This window comes from Oryzias latipes, chromosome 16 (assembly GCF_002234675.1).
Source record: "Oryzias latipes chromosome 16, ASM223467v1".
Taxonomy (NCBI): domain Eukaryota; kingdom Metazoa; phylum Chordata; class Actinopteri; order Beloniformes; family Adrianichthyidae; genus Oryzias; species Oryzias latipes.
Genome location: NC_019874.2, coordinates 13258540 through 13280123, shown reverse-complemented (window position 1 = coordinate 13280123; position 21584 = coordinate 13258540). Strand labels below are relative to the sequence as shown.

Below are 21584 nucleotides of genomic sequence, written 5' to 3'. Positions count from 1 at the left end.
TGCTGTTTATTTTTTCTTTAAATAACTTCTTTTTTCATGCATTTTACTTTTCAAGTTCGAAAATTGTATAAAGTAAAATGTTTTGTTAAAAAAGCAATATTGTTGCATAATGAGGAAATAAAACACTTCATGTTCTTCATTTGTTATTTATTTCTTTATTTTTCGTCCTCAAATGGTATCGATAAGGGTATCGTTAAAATACCGAATCGATAAGCACTATCAATAAGAGTAGTAGTTACCGTTAAAACCTTAACGATACCCATCCCTACTCAAGACCTGGTCTGGGTGGCTGATGTCTGGTTGACATTTTAGATGAGGGGAGCTTCAGGGCAGCGGCCTCACTTTGTTTTAATTGTCTATATTCTGTTAAATCATTGTCCAAAGACACAATCACCTTAGCACAGGTTCCTGCTCATTCATGCACAATATGTACACATGTACATACATGTGAGTTGATCTGTATGTTTATTAAGTATTTGTGGGTCTACATGAGTTTGGTTTCTGCTGCCAGTTGTGGACAAATATGTGAAAGTGGCAATGATAACCCAGAAGCGACTTTTTGCCTTTTCTGTTTATAATTCTCCTATTTCCTCTGTGTTTCAGTTATCTTGACCCAATCACTTTACCTCATTTTCCTCTCCTGTACCCATCTCACCTACCTGACTCTCCTTTTCTTTTATGTCCGGTCCATAAATTCTAGCCTCAAATACAGACGGGGTTTATACAAATATACACCTCATATGTCCAAGGCTACATGATTTTGTATTGTAATTTAATGACCGAATAATAGGCGTTTATTTCACAATAGAAGTCCATGGGATTTTGGCTCTATGGAACAAGCGGATACTATTTGGAACATGAGTCCAGTTCAAAGTCATTTTCTGAAAAAAAACACAAATGAACATACTCAAAAGTAATGTTTCTGTCCCTAAACTAAAATTAAAACTCAGAGGGAAACATTCCTACCATTTATATCCTTAACAATAATGTGACTGGTGTCTGCACATTGGTGTTGTGCTGTTGAAATGCAGAATACAGAGAATATTCTGGGGTGTTTTTCGGCCAGCCTAAATGTGTGAGGAAAAAAAAGACTCACTACATTCACTCAATACTTTATTTAGAGATCTTAAACAAGACTCCAGAGATGTGGATTCAATTTCCTGGAACTTTAATACAGAAGAAGCATTACATCTGTGTGAGACTGTAATAGAGGCAGCTTGTAGAAATGCCTCCACTGCAAATTAAATCCCAAGCCTCTACTTTGTTTATTGTAAACTCATGTAATCAGACAAGTACACCTGGTGTGCTTTCAATGTTCAAGGCACCTCAAATTACAATTACAGGAAATACAAAACCTCAACTGGGTCTATTCAGAACTGATGTTCTTCCTAATTGTTACCAAAGGCCTCTTGAATTGTGTCCCTCTCCTATCTTTTCTCGTGGAAACAGCATTCCTAAAATGTTTTTGCTTATATGCTGTGATACACTTGAGTTTAATTTGGGAGTCACACTCAATTCTGACAGTTTTTTGCCTTTAAATCATCTTGTTTCAACTTCACCAGTTATCTTATACAGCACGACATGCAGCTTTTCAGAAAGACAGAATTAATATGTTTATGCTGAGACCTTTTGTCCTTCTGTTCTTCCTGCAGTGCCCAACCCACATCCAGAGCCTCTGCAGTCTCATAGATGCTTACGTTCTCAAACAGCGATGCACTTTTTATCGCTGTGATATCAAACTAAGTGGGGCTCAGAATTCTTTGAATTCTTCTCTTGCTACTGCAGCATTGGGAATTTTAATGTAAATGTTTCAATGACATTGCAGCTGAAGAATAAATGCGTAAAAACAAAAGGTATGAAGAAGGGAGCATGTTTTCAACCAGCCACCCTAAGAATCGAAGACATTTTGTAGATGTAAAACAGACAGAGGTGTGTGGATAGTCCAAAAATTGAATGCATTTAAGAGCAGCTTTACTTCAAAATAAAATTAAAACTAAATATTCATGTTTTACATTTCTTGTGTGTTTTTTGTGTGTCCAGGTTATGGTTTTGTGGATTTTGACAGCCCTGCAGCAGCCCAAAAAGCAGTAGCATCACTCAAAGCCAATGGAGTCCAAGCACAGATGGCAAAAGTAAGTTAAACCCAATCTGTCTTTTCTGATATGCTTGTTATTGGTGAATGACTGGTGGTCCTGCAAAGTCTGTAGATGGCAGACAGTGTTAGATGCCAAAGAGAAAGGTTTTTTTGTTAGTATTGATAATTATGTTACACATCTTTAAAGAAAATCTCCCACGTGCATTTAAAATGGGATTTTTGCACGTTTTTAGTGTCATCCTAGACTTTCACACTGCAGTCAAACTTTATTTTTCAGCAGATCTCAAAGTGCATCAACGCTGATGCCTCCTAACCCTTTCTCCAACAAATCATTAATTTCGAATTAAATTGTTGCCAAAGGAAATTCAATCTTTGCCTAATGGTAGGTCTTTTAAAATACAAACCCAAATTGTTGAAGCTCTGATATCCAACATAGGCCTTTTTATTTTATAATGCAAATGAAGCTGAGATATTCCTTTTTACATGTTCAGTTCTCACATTTTGGATACAATTATTGACTAATCAAATGTTACAAATCTCATTTATCAAAAACAGGAAGAGACAACAATTGATCCTTCCTAATCAATACCAAGATTTGTTTTGAAGGATGTTGGATGTGATTACATAACCTTGTGTTTTGTATACAAACTTATACCTAGATAGCTTTTTTTATATAATCATACAGCATTCCATATTTTACTTGCTCTAAAAGAAAAAAATGATTATTTCCCATACATTACTTTTAATGATGTTAACATACGAAATCTGAGAAAATGTGTCTCAGAAAACTGAGTTCATCTTTATAGCTAAAATCAGTATGCATGTGTTTGTTGGCTGTAGACTATTATCTCTGCAGTAATAATTTCCTGCTAAATACAGAATATTCAAATGTTGGTTATTCTTCCTCTGTGGAAAATGTAGCTTTTGAAATGCTTAACCTTAATTTGCAAACTTTTATTTTCTTTTACACAAACTGAGGATACGGTACTTGAACTAGTTGTGTCTTCCAGCATCAGTAACATTCCTTTGAATTAAACATTAGCGAACCTCTGGCCACCTTTGTTCTGCTCTTCTATTAAACTTATTTTCATTAGTCTTCCATTTCCTGTTTTATATCTGACTGCTTGGGGAGGGTCATTAGGAGCAGCAGTGTTGATGTGTTTAACTGTTATTACAGAAAGAAGAACTCTTGACTTCTCCCAGATTGTATTTTTCAGGGAGGTGGAATAAGGGGCAAGATGTCATTTCTGAATGAAATCATTTTGTATTTCTTACTAGGATGTGAACCTTGATCATATTTCAAGTAGAAATTATATTTTTGTGCATGTAGAAAAAAAACTGGATTGAATACATTTCTCATTTTAATAAGAAAAACATAAAAAAAACGTCCATGCATAGAAATACACTCTGTTAACTTTTCTTCATTTGTAGATGCATGAGGAGCAGAAAGGGCAAACAAAAGTAAAGATGTTAATAGAATATTATTTTACCGCTTATTAGGGTGCCTAAATCTGGGCCACTTTCCACTGAGTTCTTAAATTCTCCTCTTTGACCATTTTCAAGTTGTTTTACAGCTTTTTTTATTTTCACAGCTAGTATTTTGTTGACTAGAAGGATTGTTATTTTGAGAATTCTGCAAGAAATACTAATAAAACGTTAAATATAGAACATATTAATTGCTATTATATTATATTAATACTAGCAATGCTTCTGAATTTACAGATGGTAAATCTCCTCTAGAGTTAAGTTTTTTAAAGGATGTTTATTTTGATTTTCTTTTGAAAAGTAAATGACATATTGCCACAATACTGTGGCCGAATCATCACAGGAATTCAAATATTGTATTTTTCTAACGATAAGGCACACCGGATTTTAAGGTGGACCTGCGATAAATGGTGTAAAAATTATGTTAGATATACGGCGGGCCAAACTATGAGGCGCATTAAGCGAAACCAGAGTCGCAAATAGGTTCTGCATGTCAGACTTCATTATCTACGTTCACAGTAACTCTAGAACTTGTTTGTAGCATTCTACCCGTTTGCCACGTTAGCGTATTCACAATACCTGTTTCACTCAATCTTGTTTGCAACACATAAAAACAGGCTGATACCTCTAAAGCAAAAAAAGACTGTGAATACGCTAACACCCAATCTTGTTAGTAACATGTAAAAGAAAGTCTGTCTGCTACATGTTTGCCACATTGCCGTAATTCAGTGGTGGGCCGTTCACTGCACACCTGGTCCTTCAGTAGTGCTACGTCTGAATCATTCAAACCCTCATTAATGATTTTACAATGCAGATACGAGCTTTGCATTGCATATTGAAAATTCCTGTAGCCAGAATAAATGCCTCTAAATAAACTGAACAAACAAAACATGAAACAAATCTCATTTTGCAACTACAGCCAGCAAGTAGTAGGTTTAAAAATTGTCATCTGGACTTGGTTTTTAAAGTTGAAAATGTTTCACCTCTTATCCAAAAGGCCTTTATCAATTCTGAAATAGCTGGTAAAAGAGCTGGTTTATATGTGCTCATGGGGGAGGAGACAACCCTGAAACTGGAAAGCATTGTTTGCTTAGATTAAATGGTTTTGGGTCGTTTGGAGTCCTTTGTCCTCAGCTGGCTTTAGGGAGACAGTGGCTACCCTCCCTAACCTGGTCATCTCTTTCAGCTGTTAATGAGGTAGATGAAACTGGTTAAGTTTGTTTGGGTTATAGAACACTGCTGTAAAAATGGATGGGAGACTAAACCTAAGAGCACCATTCTTATTAAGAGAAATGTTGTCCTGTATTCCTGAAACTTCTGTCCAATCAGAAGGTCTGAATACTGGGACGTTGCCTAAGCCTGCTAGAAGGCCCTGCTGACACCAACTCAAAATCTGATTGGTTGAAAGAAATGAATGACCGACAATGATTTTCCATTACAGGCCTCCAGAACTGATATTGTAGGCCTCTTTAGCTCTGACCCTGCCTGGCAACAAAGGACAGATGAAATGTGAGTGGTTAAATGCTCCAATGTGAAAATACGTCTGTCTGGAAGCAGCATAACCATCATAAACACAATAAAAAGAAATGGACAGACCATTTGGAATGATTAAATAAGTATGCATGAACAAAATATAATTTATACATGATTCAGATATTTTTTTAGGCCTTCAGAGAAGTCCTTGAAGGCCCTGACGGCCCACCACTGCCATAATTACAGTAACACCCAACCTTGTTAGTAACACCTAAAAAAATAGCCTGTCACCACTGCTTTCAAAATTTTTTCAACATCAGTAAACACAAGCAGAATTAATCCATATATAAGGCGCACCTTATATATGGCTATAGATCCTCTTATTTTTTTATTAATTTAGGCTTTCAAGTGTGCCTTATAGTGCAATGGACGTATCTTGGGATGCTAAATGAAGGGTTGTTTACCACAAGCACACTGAAAATGTATCTGTTAACCTCAGAGTTAACCACAATTAGTGCAACTTCCCGACAGTTTCAATGAATTAATTAGAGTGAAGCCGAAGCATGAACAAGCTGCTGTAAGTTGTGTTGTGTCTCAAACCCTTCAGCTTAAGCTGACATCGCCTCTGTGGCAGGTGCATATTTGAAAGGGGAAATAAATGAGGCAAGAGAAAAAAATACAGCGAGACCAATGAGAAAATAAGAATGCTGTGTGCTCAGAGCTTGTGTTTGTGTCCTACACTTACTTCCTCTGTCTTCTTGGTAATTACTGTTGACCTGAGAGATGATTACTGCGACAGCCGCCCTCCCAGACTCCTGCCAGTTCACAGTAACTTTTTCATTTTGCTTGCTTCCCTCCCATTCTATCTCTTTTTTTAAGTTGACATTTAAAAGTTGATCCATACTCTTTCTAGTGCCTCGAACAAAGCAGACTGTTGTGGCTCCTCATGCAACTGTGAATGACAAAGTTTAATCTCTTCGCTGATGAGAATATGTGGGAAAAAAGTGTGTCTTTTATTTTGTTTCCTTGTTATAAACGCCTCTTTACTTGAATGCAGGACGTTTCTGGATATGTGTGAGACAAAGGTGAGCAACAATGGGTGAAAATATTCAGTAATCTAAAAATATTGGACTGAAATTCAAATCAGGCTGTCATTTTTCCCCTTTTTCTTTCCTGCAGTCCAACTCTGTGCTCTGGGTTTGCATGCGTGCGCAAACATCAGCTCCACAGGGCCAAGGTCACTATGTTAATTAGTGAGACGGTACCACTGGCACTGACATTTCACACCTCTCTCCCTTTCTTTTTCTCCCCTTCATTTTGTCCTTGGTACCTTCTGCTTGTGTCCGCACCTGCCTGCTCTTCTCTTTTGGTCCCCCCTCCCTTGTTTCCTCTTAATTTAAATGATTGCCCCACCTGAGGCCTCCATGATGGGTAGAGAAAGGATGTGAGGGATCTTTATGGGCTGAAGTGGGAAAGACTGAGAGGAATGCACAATGATAATGAATCCCATTGTCTTCATCTGAGAATTTGTCACATCTTTGTTTTTATTTTCACTTTTGGAGATTGCTCCTGAGATAAATATAAGGTACAAAAAAATGAATTAACCTATTGACAGCTGACCTTTAGCTCCAGTGTTGACATTCTTTCCACTATTCCAGCAGAGTAGCTTTGCGCTAATATGCGACACTCGACAGTGGGGAAGGTCTAATGCAATCAACGTAAATCAAGTGAATCTGTCACGGAGAAAAGCGCCATTGCGCCATTGTGCAACACTTTATCTTAGTGATGTGTAGGCGATATGAAAAGCAGCTTTTCTTTGCATCAGAATCAGCTGATTCACATTTATCATGTGAATGGTCAAAGTCCTACGGTATGTCGAAGAGTGTGTAATATTTAAATGGCACTGGTGACTGGAGTTAAAAGGTTAAAGCAGTGTTTTTCAACCTTTTTTAAGCTGAGGTACACTTTTTCTTGACAAAAATCCCAAGGCACACCAACAACCAAAAATGTAAAAAAAGGGGAACCTCTGTAGTCAGTATTGATGAACAGTCTCTCCACAATCTATTATGTATTTTATTGTTATAAATGAGGCACAAACAGCTTGAAGTTCCAGCTGTTTTTACTAAAACTTATTATTGTTGTCAATAATAATTTTCAACTAGGTTAGTTGAACGTTTTCCCATTTAGTTGTTTTCCCTCCAGTTTATTACAATGCAATTTCATGTGACCTCACACAAAATAAAATAAACTGAACAAATATAAGCAATAACATATTTTTTTCTAAATAGTTAATTAATGTATTGAAATGTTTTTTTTTTGTTTATACCACAGCAACTGCAATTTTTGAACAATCATTTATTGACAACATGCTTGATACATTTTACACAAAAAGACCAACATTATATTCATGTTTATACAAGTTTGTTCTTTTGTCTAGATAAAAAGATTTAACTTTAACAAAAAGAAACGTTTTTTTGATTGAATAAATTCTTTTCAATTTATTTTAAATGTGTCTGTTGGTCACGTAGTCCTGTTTCTTTTATTTAAACCTTTCGGCAAACCTTATTTAAACCTTTATTCAAAATTGAGTTGCTCAGACTTGCTTAAAGTCTGAAATTGAATTTGTTTGTTCCATGTTTGTGTTTGTTGTGCTCCATAACAGTTAACAGCAGCTAAGTAAGAAATGCAGTCACTTTAACCCGATGCATCATGGGAGATGCAGTGCAACAGTGACTCTGAAGAAGGACAGACTCACGTATTTAAGTTTTATTATTTTATGCACTTTTTACATGGTCTGACAACAGATCCTCGGGAAGCAACACCGCCAAACACGATCTTGGCACTTAGCTTTGCAATAACATACGTTTTTGTGAATTTTTTCTCAATCTGCTTAGTTACCATATATCTTCCAATAGTAGCCGGGCATTTATTCCAAAAAATTAGTAGAGGCTGAATTCTAAAGTAACGAGAACCTGCTAGACCTGGCGTCTATAAAAGAAAGGTGTCAATTAGAGACTGGCCACTCTTGAAAGATATTCAGTACAGAAGATCGAAAACATTTGCCTCTGTTGCTTTCACGCCGGCTAATTTTTGATTTGCCCTCTGATTTATACCCTTCTTGATTTGGTCAATTGTTCACTGGCCTCTATGCACAAATGTAAAGGGTGGGGTTATCAACATACAGGTAGGTTTTCACAAAGTTATTTTAATTTACTGTATTTGAAAACTGGACTGATTGACCCCCCCCCCCCCCCCCCCCCTCTTGTTCCAAACAGGAAGTGGTTGGGCTCCAAGAAGCCAAAATTCCATAGATTTCTATTGAGAAATAAACAGCTATTACTCTATCATTATATTTGTCAGAATAACAATTTTTGCCCTACTTCCTGTTTTTAACATGTTCTTGGTGATCCTAATGTTTTCTTTTCAAAATATTATATTTTGTAGTAAAATCTATTCATGTTATAAAGTGGACAATCAGATGCCTCAATAAATCCATGTGGTACTTTCTGGTCCCACATTGAATGTTTAAAATGATTATATGCCAACACAAAATTCTTCCTTTGTCTGGCTCTGACATGGGGCCATGGCATGGACAGCTTTAAGGGCTGGCAAATGAACTGACCTAATTTCGTTGGAGCCGGAAGTAAAGCAGTTTCTTTGGGTGATGCCATAAACAGTCAATGGTCCTTTCAGACAAAGGTCATGGTGAAATGCCTGACACTCGAGCACCTTTGTTGACAGCTTTCACTCACTTTTTGGCCAGTCTTTGAGTCTTTGCATACTTGTTCTTGCATGCTGATAACCAGACAGGCAGAATTATTGTAAGAAGCATATGAACTGACTGGAACTTGTTTGAACTCCTCAAATTATGCAAATCTCTGGCTATGAATGAATAAATGAATAAATAATCTTAACTTTTTATTTGTGTTATACAAGTATGTGTTTGCTGTTATGGAAAACATTTTGCAGACAGGTTGCATATTTCTTAAAACCCTTGTCCATAATTGATAGTGCTAAAAATAGACCCTGGCATACAAGCTTAAAAGCAAAAAAGTAGGTAATGAGCTAAAAGTGAAACAGTAGAAACCCAGAGAGGCTGACAGACAAATAATAATTTATTCTATTTAATTTTCTGAGAAATTTTTTTCCCACTTGGATATTTTGTCTGTTTTACAATTTCAAATGCAAAAAAATCAGTATAAAACAGAAGAAAATCAGAAGATTCAAGATTCAAAGAAGAGGCCAGGATGGAAACAAAAATGACCAAAACACTGTAAAATGTATATAGCAACAGAGGTCCATATCCAGAAACATAAAATTGAAGAATGATTGCTTTTTCCCTTCTTTACTTATTTTCTTATTTACTTTAGTATATATTTTGATGGTGGCTAGCACAATGAGCTTAATCCAGTGTGGATGTAACACTGGCTTAATCCAGTGTTACATCCAGGGGGATGTCAGGAAGAGTGTCCAGTGTAAGAATCTCTGCTTTACCAATTGCGCGCGACCCATATGAAGGGATATGCTGAAAGGTCAACAACAACAACTTTATATTGTATATTTTATCTAGTTGTATTTGTTTCCTGGGTAAGTAAACTGATTTTACTTCTGCTGCATTCTTTATAACACAGTCAACACTGAAAACCGCAGCTCATTTATTGATTCGACAGCATTTGACCTGTGCAAAACAGAGAAGTTTAGCAGGTAACAAACAGCTGTCTTTAAATCTTAAAACTTTTAATGTACACATCCATTCTGTAAACTATTGTTTTGGAAATAAGCCAAAAAAAAAAAACCTGACGAGATGGACTTATTGAAAGATTATGTTTAGTAAGGAATCTCTATGGATCATGGTGTTTTCACATGACATTGTGTTCTGCAGAGAGAGTAGTGAGCAGGTGAAAGGGCATCTAAAGAGATGGAGGTTTGCCATAAAAGAACAGGAAAGAAGGTCGGGCACAGTTATACAGTGGATGTGTGTAAACGAGAGGGAATCAAGTGGAACAGTGAAGTTACAAAAAGTAGAGGTGAAGAAAGTGGAGGACGTTAAGTACCAAGTGTCAACAGACGAGAGCAACAGAGAGGGTGGAAGAATGAGAAGGAGCATGTGCAAGCAGCTTGGAATGAGTGGAGGAAGGTTTCAGAAGTTATATTTGACAAAAGAGGGTGAGCAAAAATGATAGGAAAGGGGTAGACGACTGTAGTGAGAGCAGCCATGTTGATGGTTTAGAGACAGTGGCTCTAAGACAGAGACAGGAGGCAGATCTAGAGGGACCTAAGCTACATTTTAATTGGAAGCATAAACGGTTTTATACTTTCATTAGAAAGTAAGTGTCCCCCATTGAGAATATAAATCTGTTCTGTGTGATCTTTAAAGAATTTCAATAAACTGGAAGATGCATTGCTTATTTAGAAACTGCTAACCCTGGCATTTGCTTGAGACAGTAATGTTTGCCACTACAGACACAGTAGCCACACAAACTTAGTAAAAAGTTTTTAATTTTCTTTTGCACACATGCACAGAGATTTGTACTGCTCCAATACTTTTATCATTAACAAATCCTGCTTTAAAGACCAACCAGGGATTCAGCATGTTTTCCTCTTTCAGGATGGGGATGCTTTACAAACACACGTGTATACAACCCAAGAAATTATAGATGCATTTAGTCAAAACAATAGTTTAATCATTTTCCCAGGAATTATATTAAAATTTCTGCTATTCTAGTATTGTAAGACTAGGAAAAAGTTAAGAAAAAAAAGTGTGATGCTGGTGAGGATTAGTAGCTGTCAAAGTCAGCACCCCTGTCCATTTTCTGATAAGTGATGGTAGAATGCTTCAGGCACTGAAAGACACAGGGTGGTAAGAAGAAGGATGAAGGCTCCTGCCAGTGGCAAGAAAATTCTGACCTTAAGTACAGTGTAAGGCTCTGATCATGAGAGCACAGGAACAGGTCCAAAACATCAGAGCAAAAAAGTCAAGACAACTACAGACAAGAACTTAAAGACAGCTTTATAGAATCCCCTATTGTGAGCCCTGAAGGTTGAAAGATGCAGGATAGAGGTAGATGAAAAAGCGCTCAGTGATGGAAGGACATACAGACGCATTGATTAAAAAAATGTGCTTGAGTTGGTGGTAATTAAGGCCTTGTCACACCTATATTTTGCGCATATTGCACGAATGAAAATTAGTCATACATGAATATGAAGTGCATAAAGAGGAAGAGGACAGTGTGCCCTAGGGCTGCAATTTCTATACTTCAGGGCTGCAAGTTTAAGGGTTTAAATTGAGACATTCAAAGATGTTCAAGGAAGCTGCATCCTACTGCAATTCATGTGAATATAATGGAGAACACTGACTGTTACTGGCATTTTACAATATGCACTGGGAATGTCTGTCTTCAAATCTACCAGCATGAATTAAGGTCAAGGTTTGGCACAATCTGATCTGATTCGAACTGTTACGATTGAGCAGGCTTATAAAACAAATATTAAAAACCTTTTTTTTGTCTAGGGACATCCAAGGGATAACAGATTGTCCATGAATGACACAGGTGGAGGATGCCGATGCTTTAATTCTCAACAGAACAAGCCAGTTTTGCACCAGATTTTAAACACAGATTATAACTTTAAAGAGAAAAAGAAGGTTTGCCAAAACTTTGTCTGCTCGGATCAGTTATGGGGAGGACACCAATCAGTGTCCTTCCACATAAATCTGCATTCCCTTCAGCTTGCCCACTCCACTCCTATAAAAATCTTGTTTTGGAATTTTTTAACATGTTCTTGTGGCTTTTCTGTGATGATGGAGGACATATCCAAAAAAGTAAGCTTAAAATTGCATTTTTGAGTATTTCTTTCTTCAAATCCATGTGAATCAGGAGCAGATGAAAAAAATGCTCCTTTAAAAATTGGTTATTTGTGGCGTAAAAAATACACTGCGCAGGCTAGCTCCTTCTTCTGCTTCTGATGCATCCACTTGTAGACGACTAGATCCATGTATGTCTTTGTTTTCCTCGTCTGAACTGTACGGCTGGATAGCTCCAAAATTGCTCTCTATTTTTGTGGAACCGGTAATGTAGGTTGGGGTTGTGAGGGGCTGTAAGCTCGCAGGAGAGAGAATGGACAGATGGAAAAAGGGAAGTGGCGGCGGGCTTACTTCTGACCAACAGTCCTACCAACAACTCAGAGGCAAATTTCTAATGAACTCCAGTGTGTTCTGAAAAAAACAATAGCTTTTTTGGCATAATCATAATTAAAAGACCCCTGGGAACACTTTTACAATAGATTAAAAGATGATGGGTGTGGGACTTGAAGGGACAGACACCCATCCAGAAACGACTTTCAATTTGCTCAGTGTGCTAGTAAAATCACTGTTGATACTGTCTTGCATCACTTGCATCACTGTCTTGCATCTTTGTTGCACAGCATCCTTTCCCACCTTGATAAGATGAACATTTCTGCCAGGATTTTCTTTGTTGATGTTTGCTCAAGCTTTAAGTTTATTATCCCATTGTGGCTCTTTGACAAACTTCTTTTGTTTTATATAAAAAAACACTTTTCTTTACACCTGTTACCATGTGTTGGTCCAAGGGTATAGTGATCCCTGAAATGGAGCAAAGGGGCTCCTTAAGGAGAAGCCCTTTGCTATTTACTTAAATGACTCATGACTACTGCCTTTCCCAGAGCAAATAAGATCATCAAATTTGCTGAGTACACAGCTGTAGTGAGGCATTTCCACAATGAAAGACCCTCTATGGCCAAAAAAAGAAAAGTAAATAAATACTAGTGAACCAATCAGGAGCTCATAACCACTGACTGGGTGTATGGAGGTTTTATCCATCTCAGAGGATTTGTCTTGAAATACCACACGTGTTCCCATCAGTGTATCAATTTCCTCATAAAACTAAAGCGAATAAGAATATTGTGTAGTTACGTTGACATGATGGCTTTCTGGTACAGCAGCTGCAATGCCCCTGAAAGGAGTATTCAACAGCAGGTGGGGAGGACGGAAAAGAGGGTCACCAGGGGATTTCTCTCCTCCACTGAGGGCATCTTCAAGGAGCAAGGAAAAAGGAAAAATATTTTTTTCTTCATGAGAGAACCACTCATATCTTTCTGCTTATGCGTTTGATCTATCAATCTATATCTATCTAGATATTGAAGGGAGTGGAAGAAACATACGTGTTGAGCAGAGTTAAGTAGAGGTAGATAGAAAAGGAAATCAAGATGTTGTACTTGCAGACCAAAAGATGAAAACATGACACTTATTTTATTTGTACATTAATTTGCAATGTCATTAATAAATCAAATTAAATGAAAGAAGTACAGTGTATTGTTAACCCGCTTGGTTCATAAGTCAAAGAAATGTCTTAAACACATGATATGAAACTACTTTTTTGTTAAAGACATGTTTAGGATGAGATTTATTGAACTGTTTATTAGCATAATTTCTGTCATGGTCCAATACTCGATGCTGATTGGCCGCAGGGTGTTCATTAAAAAGTGATAATGGAAAACTAAAAAATAAGTTTCAGTCATTTAGCCTGAATGTTCTATATTATTGCGCTGGCCCAAATGCCAGACGGTAACCGAAGCAATAGAAACTTTGAACTTAGGTTAGCATATGTTATTCCGCAGTTTATCAAAAGACAAAGCCTCTCTGGCATCCTAAGGGATCTATGGTGATGATGATGGACATGCCAGTATCTATATCAAATCCTACGATCGACAGCAATGTTGCCTTTAATTTTAAGTACGTAGTTTGTTGCCTATCTTACTGTCTTGCTTACCTTATTGCTTAATACAGAGGGAATATGTGCCTGTAAATATTTTTACAAATAAATATTAAAATTTACACATTTTAATTTATTACAAATTAAATATTATTAATTAATAAAAGAAATTGATTGCTTGTTGGTGCATGTTTAATGATCAGAGTCAATGGTGGATATTTCTTGCAATAAAAGCGATCTAGGAAACTGCTTAAGGACTTTGCTTCTTTGAAACAAACTTTGGCTTCATCATCTAGACCAGGGGTTCTCAAATTTTTTGTAGCGGAGGGCCAAATAAAGGACTCGACATTAGACTGGGGGCCAATTTTGGTGAAAAAAAATGGCTAAACAGAAGAAGTTGTTTTTTATAACTTTAATTACCAAGTGTTATCTCTACAATTAATCAGGCCCTCCAGATGTTTTCCCAGTTGCGGTTAGAGGTTCCTGCCTAGATATTCTTCTCGTCTTGTAATTGTATCATTTGATAGACTTATTTCTTCAAACTCTTTCTTTTGCTGTAGACAAACAATGTCAGCTACGTTCAGCATACATTCTTTTTACAAACTCTCCGTCACTTATGGGCTAGCTTTGCTGGGCCATTTTCAAATCCTCAACGTAGGTAGCTTCTATCACAGCTTCACTGGATTTAGCCATTTTCATAAACATCTGGTGTGCAACAGAGCCTTAGTTGTTGGACCTTATTGTTGCGCTCCTCGCTGGTAAATTTGTCATAGTTTTTATGATTTGTAACATAGTGAAAATTTATAATGAATACTTTAAGCATTGCATTTACCTGCTTGCAAAGAAGGCATATGACTTTATCCAGCTCTTGATGTATGACAGTAAGCATTTGTTCACTTAGCTAGAAAGCGCCTTTTCTTCTAACCAAATCAAATCAAATCAAACTTTATTTATACAAAAGCGCTTCTCATGCTTTGCGCAAAAATGTTGCGCAACAACAGAACATTTTTCCTCAAAGGAACCTGCTCTGGCCACAAAGAAATCTTCCCCTGGGCCGCCATTGGCCCCAGGGCAGCACTTAAAGAACCCCTGGTTTAGACAAAAACAAGCTGTAGGAGGTGAACTATCCCTCTAAAATGATGTTTGTATCCCTTAACAAGAGATTTAGTATATAGGCCACTTTCCTCCTCTGTGGCAGAGTGGGGTCGTTGCAGGCTTGGTAGCCGTTATCACACTGAAAAATGGGTTTAAACCTAAATACTAACATGATTGAAGTACTAATATTTGATTTGATATTTCTTCCTTTCGTAAGTGACCATGATATGGATAGGGATAATGTCCTTCGAGGTGTCAATTATCAAAAATTAATGGATGACATGGAGAGGTGGACCGCCCAATGATGGATTAATTTCTAATAATGTACACCTTGTCAGGCATTATCCCTTACGTGTACCACGGTTACAAAAATAACCTTAAAAAAGCATTTAGACACAGTCATAGAGTCAAGGCATAAAATAATTATAAGATTGTCTGGATAGAATAAAACAAAAAAAGAAAATGAAGAAATGCTGCTGTGAACTGAGTAGGAGCAATTAAGTGCTGCCCAGTTTGATGAACTGCTCTATAAGGGGGTAAGTATGTGGAAAACAGTATGAAATGCCAATTTTCACATTTTTTCCATCTATGGAATAAGCATTTGAGTGGGTTGGTGCACTGGAGAGATTGATGGAAGAAAAGTGTGGGAGCCCAAGCTTTTGCACCAGGGAATAAAGAGATGAAGGGAATATGGCAACCTGACCTCTGGGAGAGAGAAATGCAGTGATCAATGAGAGGAAGGAAGTGCAGGAAGGAAATAAAATGAAAGAAATAAAGGAGATTTTGACCTTTGCTGCATTTGAAGTAATTCTGAACCATATGAGTGAGCTATAGCCTGCTTAAAATGTTCTCATTTTATTGTGACCATGTTGCGTCTATTTTCTGATGGCCTGTTGGATGTTCACATCTCTCATTGTAAATAGTGGCTTGGCGAGTTTGTTGTTTATCATTGGACCGGCAGCAAAGTCGGCTCAAGTCACACTCCAGTGGTATAATTCAGCCATCAATCAAACTTTGTAGACAGCAGCAGCCAAACCGCTCCTCTAGACAGAGAAAAAGCCCTTAAAGGGGAGTATCACAAATCAAATGCTGTAACCTTTAAATATGTCTGAGTCTGCATGGCCACTGAAAACCAATGAGGTGTTGTCTCTTCTTTAAAGTTAAACTTGTCTCCTCAATATCTTCCTTCTTTTTTCGCTTACTTTCAATCATTGTTCTCATCTTCAGCTACTTTGGGATATTGTCTTTGAGCTTTTGTTTGATGGGTCTTTGGTGGCGTCTTCTGACAATCGTGCTGCTAGTAAAGCCATTTCTTATTTGTGACAAAAAAGGGGCTGATCACTTGTGGGTTTGAAGTTACCTTATAGCACCTGAAACCATTTTTGATTTACGAGTTCAATAAGTTCTTCCCAAAGTACCAGTGTCTTGGTGTTTTGCTTTATGAAGATGTGTAGTTTTGCTGCAGTTTTCCTGGACCTGAGGTTTTCTCAATTAGTCAATGCATGCCAACGTGTTGTAACCTCTGCCTCAGAAGAACACCGGCTTTTTTCTCCAAGTGTCCTCATAAACTGTTGTATAAAAGAACAAAAGGTATCTTAAGATTATTAAACGGTAATCACAACATGAATGAACTTGGACAATTGCCTAAAGTGGAAAGCTTTGTTACAGCTCACTTAATATATTTGAAATATTTTTTTTTCTGTGTGTCTTTTCTAGTCTATGTGTGTCCTTACATTGGTTTGTGTGTTAAAGTGTGCAGCAGGATCACTTTAAAGTGTGCAGCAGGATCTGCTGACTCAGGCTGGTCTTCACCTTTTAAAAGATAAAATCAAATCAAGTCTTTGTTCAATAAGAATTCAGCTGACCTCAATGCAGACCACGTCTGGACTCTTTTGTTAGCTCAACAGTGACATAAACACACCTTAATTTTCATTTAAAAATAAAGTGGCCCAGTGGTTAGCGCTCTTGCCTCACATCAAGAAGGGAGAACAGAACAGAACACCAATGGGGGACCTTTCTTTGTAGAGTCTGCATGATCATGCATGCGTGGGTTTTCTTCCTCCCACCATCCAAAGGTCAAAGGTTAATTGGTTCCTCTAAATTGTCCCTAGGTGTGAATGTGCGTGTGCATGGGTGTGTGATTGTGGCCCTGCGACAGACTGGTGACTTGTCCAGGATGTCCTCTCCCCTCGCCCAGGAGTGGCCAGGATAGGCTCCGGCAGCCCCGTGACCCTTTTGGGGCTGAAGAAGATGAATGAATGAAGGGCAAAATAGAAAGACACTTTGCAAAACGTTGTGGGTATAGATCAAGATGAAAATAAACAAAATCATCTGTGTTTTGAAACATATTTCAATATATTTTCTTGCATTATGTACTTTCTGAATTATAAAGCGCACTTAAAAGCCTTAATATTGTTTCAAAAATGACAGTGCGTCTTATAATCCAGAGTGTTTTAAATATGGATTATTCCTGGTTGTGTCTATTAAAATTGAAACATTTTCAGGAGCAACATGGTGCTTTGTTAAAATGTCGGTCATTTTTTTTTTAAAAGTTTAAAATAAGTTTGGGTGTTTTCGTAATTACGCTAACGCAGTTAACGTTTAGTGGAAACAGATTTTGTTTTGTTTACGTGTTACTAACAAGGTTGGGGGTTAACGTAGTCACGTGTTTGTTTTAGCGGTGTCAGTCTGGTTTTTTTATGTGTTGGAAACAAGGTTGGGATTTAAAAATATTGTGAATACGCTAATGCAGCTACACTTCTAACGTGTAACGTGTTACAAACAAGTTACTTAGAACGCAGACTCTTGTCTCACTTAGATGTGCCTTGTATATGAAATTAGTTTGAAAGTGGACCATTCATTGACGGTGTGCCCTATTGTATGGAAAAGACGGTGGCCTAAACCAAAAAAAGACATGACAAAAAGATATCACACCTCAAAGTGTCCTATAACTAAAGTCTTTCTGAATGTTTAAAACCAATAAATTGTTCACACATGAAGGCTACAGTTTTTTTAGATTTCATTAAAAGATGGTCACAACACAACACATTAACTTACCACAAAACACATTAACTCACAACACAACACAATAACTTACATCACAACACATTAACTCACAACACAATAACTTACCTCTCAACACATTAACTCACAACACAACACATTAACTTACCACACGACACATTAACTCACAACACAACACATTAACTTACCACACAACACATTAACTCACAACACAATAACTCACAGCACAACACATTAACTCACAACACATTAACTCACAACACAACACGATAACTCATTTTGTGGTGGTAAATTAATGTGTTGTGAGTTAATGTGTTGTGTGGTAAGTTAATGAGTTGTGTTGTGAGTTAATGTGTTGTGTTGTGATTTAATGTGTTGTGTTGTGAGTTAATGTGTTGTGTGGTAAGTTAATGAGTTGTGTTGTGATTTAATGTGTTGTGTTGTGAGTTAATGTGTTGTGTGGTAAGTTAATAAGTTGTGTTGTGAGTTAATGTGTTGTGTGGTAAGTTATTGAGTTGTGTTGTGAGTTAATGTGTTGTGTTGTGATTTAATTTGTTGTGTTGTGAGTTAATGTGTTGTGTGGTAAGTTAATGAGTTGTGTTGTGGCGCTTCTGGGCCATCGTATAAAAGGGAGGGAGTAGAAAACCAAAGCCCTTATGCTAAAGAACTCCAGGGTTCTCTGGAGGCAACTCTGTGAATTTGTGTAACTGTTATTGTTTTCCTTTTGTGCCACAAGTGCTTTACTTCTAGAAGATTTCTACCTTTTTTGTCACTAATCAGTTGTAAATTTTTAGCTCAAAGAGAGAACAGAAGTGTAGTGTGTTGTAAAACAAAAATGCTGCTTATCACATCTTGGGTCAAAAAGTATTTGGGGAAATGGAATTCCATTTGAGTCCACTAAACAAGTGGATGAGTGATCACAGCAATGGCAGAAAGCGAGTTTGGGTCACAACTCTCAGTCAAAGTTGAACACTTGACATAAATCAAACACTAAAATGTCTGTAATGCTTCTGAAAACCCTTTCAATGTCTCTGAGATATATGCTAAATATTAAGAAAACCTCCGCTTTTGTCCTTCCTTTTCTCATCTTTGTTTACTGATATATTTGTGGTGGTCTGTGGAAGGAACTAACAGCAGCTCAATCCATAAACATGGCTTAGAGATATCTGAACTTGCATTTCTGGCGTCATTTTTGCACTTTTCCTTCTCATTTTTGTTTGCAAAGAGGTTGTCTTGAGAGGTGAGGTATATTTAGAGAGCCATTCATTATCCCTGTATGACTAAATTTTGCACACACTGCGAACAGTCTGGACTGTCTTTTTCTGCTTTTGTCTAGAGATGATAGGGTCCCACATCAGCTAAACAAAGGATTGGAATAACATTTTGTCCAAAAGAAACATATTCTTCAGTTTTTAATAAACCATCCATAGCTGTGTGACATATAATACAGTTGGGCAACGGTATACTAAACTTTTTGTAGACAATTTTAAAATAATCAATAGTAAATATATTACTCTATGTTTATGTCTATGAAGACTCTCATTCATCCAGGTTGGTTCCATTGTAGTAGGTTTAAGGGATGTCATGGCCTCCCAAAAATTCACAAGGAAGGAATACCACTGAGACCCATTGTCGGCAGCATTGACTCAATAACTCACAACATGGCTAAACACCTGTCTACTATTTTGGCCCCTCTAGTTGGCAACACAGAGCATCATGCTAGGAATTCACAAGATTTTGCAAACAAAGTCAAACATCTTCAGCTGGATTCTGACGAGACGATGGTGTCTTATGTTGTAACTTCCCTCTTCACCTGCATTCCCACCACCGAGGCAGTGATTTCAGTGAGGAAGAGATTACTGCAGGATTCTCAGTTACAAGACAGAACAAATCTGACACCAGAACACATCTGCAAACTGCTGGAAGTGTTCCTCAACTCCACAGATTTCCAATTCAGGGGAAACCTCTACAGGCAGAGACACGGCTGTGCTATGGGCTCTCCAATCTCGCCCATTGTGGCCAATTTGTGCATGGAAGAAGTCGAGAGAAGAGCCCTGGACTCTTTCCCAGGTACTATTCCAAGCCACTGGTTCAGATAAGTGGACGGCACTTGGGTCAAGATCAAAATCCAGGAAGTGGAGACTTTTACAGATCATATCAACGCAGTCGACAAGAATATCAAGTTCACCAGGGAAGACACAAAGGACAACACCCTAGCCTTTCTAGACTGTGCTGTGATCATTGGAGAGGACAGACAGCTCCAGGTTGAAGTGGACAGGAAGCCTACACACACAGATCAGTCCTTCTTATTTGACTCAAACCACCCCTTACAGCACAAACTAGGTGTTATCAGGACACTACAACACAGAGCCCAGGAGGTGCCCACAAGCTCTGACGGAAGGAAGAAAGAAGAGCAACATATCCGCCAAGTCCTCCGAACCTGTGGATATCCCAAGTGGGCATTCACCAGATCCCAACATACAGAAAAACAAGACAAGAAGGAACAACAGCCGGAAGGGAACAGTATTTCAATTCTGTATATCTCAGGCCTGTCTGAAAAACTAAAAAGGATTTTCAAACAACATAACATCCCAGTTCATCTCAAACCAGTTAATACTCTCAGACAAAAACTGGTTCATCCAAAGGACAAAATTCCCAGCTACAAACGTAATGTTGTGAGTAATTTTGTGTACTCTATCCACTGCAAAGAGAACTGCAAGGAACAGTATATTGGAGAAACCAAACAACCTCTACACAAGTGGCTTTACCAACATCGCAGAGCCAACCCAAGTGGACCTGAGTCTGCAGTGCATCTCCACCTGAAGACCACAAACCACTCGTTCGAGGACAGTGAAGTCCGAATTCTAGCCAGAGAGAAAGGATGGTTTGAGCGAGGAGTGAAAGAAGCCATCTTTGTCAAGAAGGATAAACCTTCTCTTAATAAGAATGGTGGTCTCAGGTTTATTCTTCCATCCATCTACGGCAGTGATTTGAAACCTAAACAGACCAAACCAGTTCCACCTGGGTCGTTAATAGCTGAAAGGGATGACCAGTTTGAGGAGGGAGTCACTGGCTCCCCAACCCCCAGCTGAGGACAAAGGACTCTTAACAACCCGAAACCATGTAGGCTAAGTTGACAATACCATCCAGTTTCAAGTCTGACTCCTCCCCCATGAGCGCATATATACCAGCTCTTCGACCAGCTAATTCAGAATTGACAAAGCCTCTTGGATAAGAGGTGAAATGTCTTCTAACTCTAAAACCAAGTCCAGATGACATCCCCTGAACCTACTACAATACTCTATGTTTAGTAGTTTGAAAAACGATTTCCCAAAACAATGCCCCCCCCCCCCCCCCCCCCCCCCGTGTTTATAAGAGATAGCTTAGAACAATCTGCCTAATGATCAGATATAAAACATAAAGCTAAACATTAAATATCTTAGTACATTAAAATTCAACATGAATGGAACGATGGAACATTACTTTAAAAAGTAATTAGTTATAGTTACTCACTACCTAATTCAAAAGGTAATTCAGATAGCTACTAAATTGTAGCTATCATCATTATCATAAAAGTTATTAGTAAACAGGAAAAATTACCATTAGCATTTTTACTTTAAAAAAAGATTTGGCTTATGAAAAAATTGACTTTTCTGATCCATTTTTACAAGTCAATTAAAATG

At 37.7% G+C, this 21584-nt stretch overlaps 1 protein-coding gene across 4 annotated transcripts in view; it reads left to right on the top strand.

Annotated features, from left to right (window-relative positions):
* The window catches only part of rbms3 (RNA binding motif single stranded interacting protein 3), a 110462-nt gene that overhangs the window by 39996 nt on the left and 48882 nt on the right, over positions 1-21584 (top strand). For all 4 annotated transcript variants that reach the window (XM_023963991.1, XM_023963990.1, XM_011485042.3 and 1 more), the window contains exon 4: positions 2041-2132. In XM_023963991.1, the coding sequence (XP_023819759.1) occupies positions 2041-2132 (92 nt within the window). The remainder of the gene's footprint in view (positions 1-2040; positions 2133-21584) is intronic.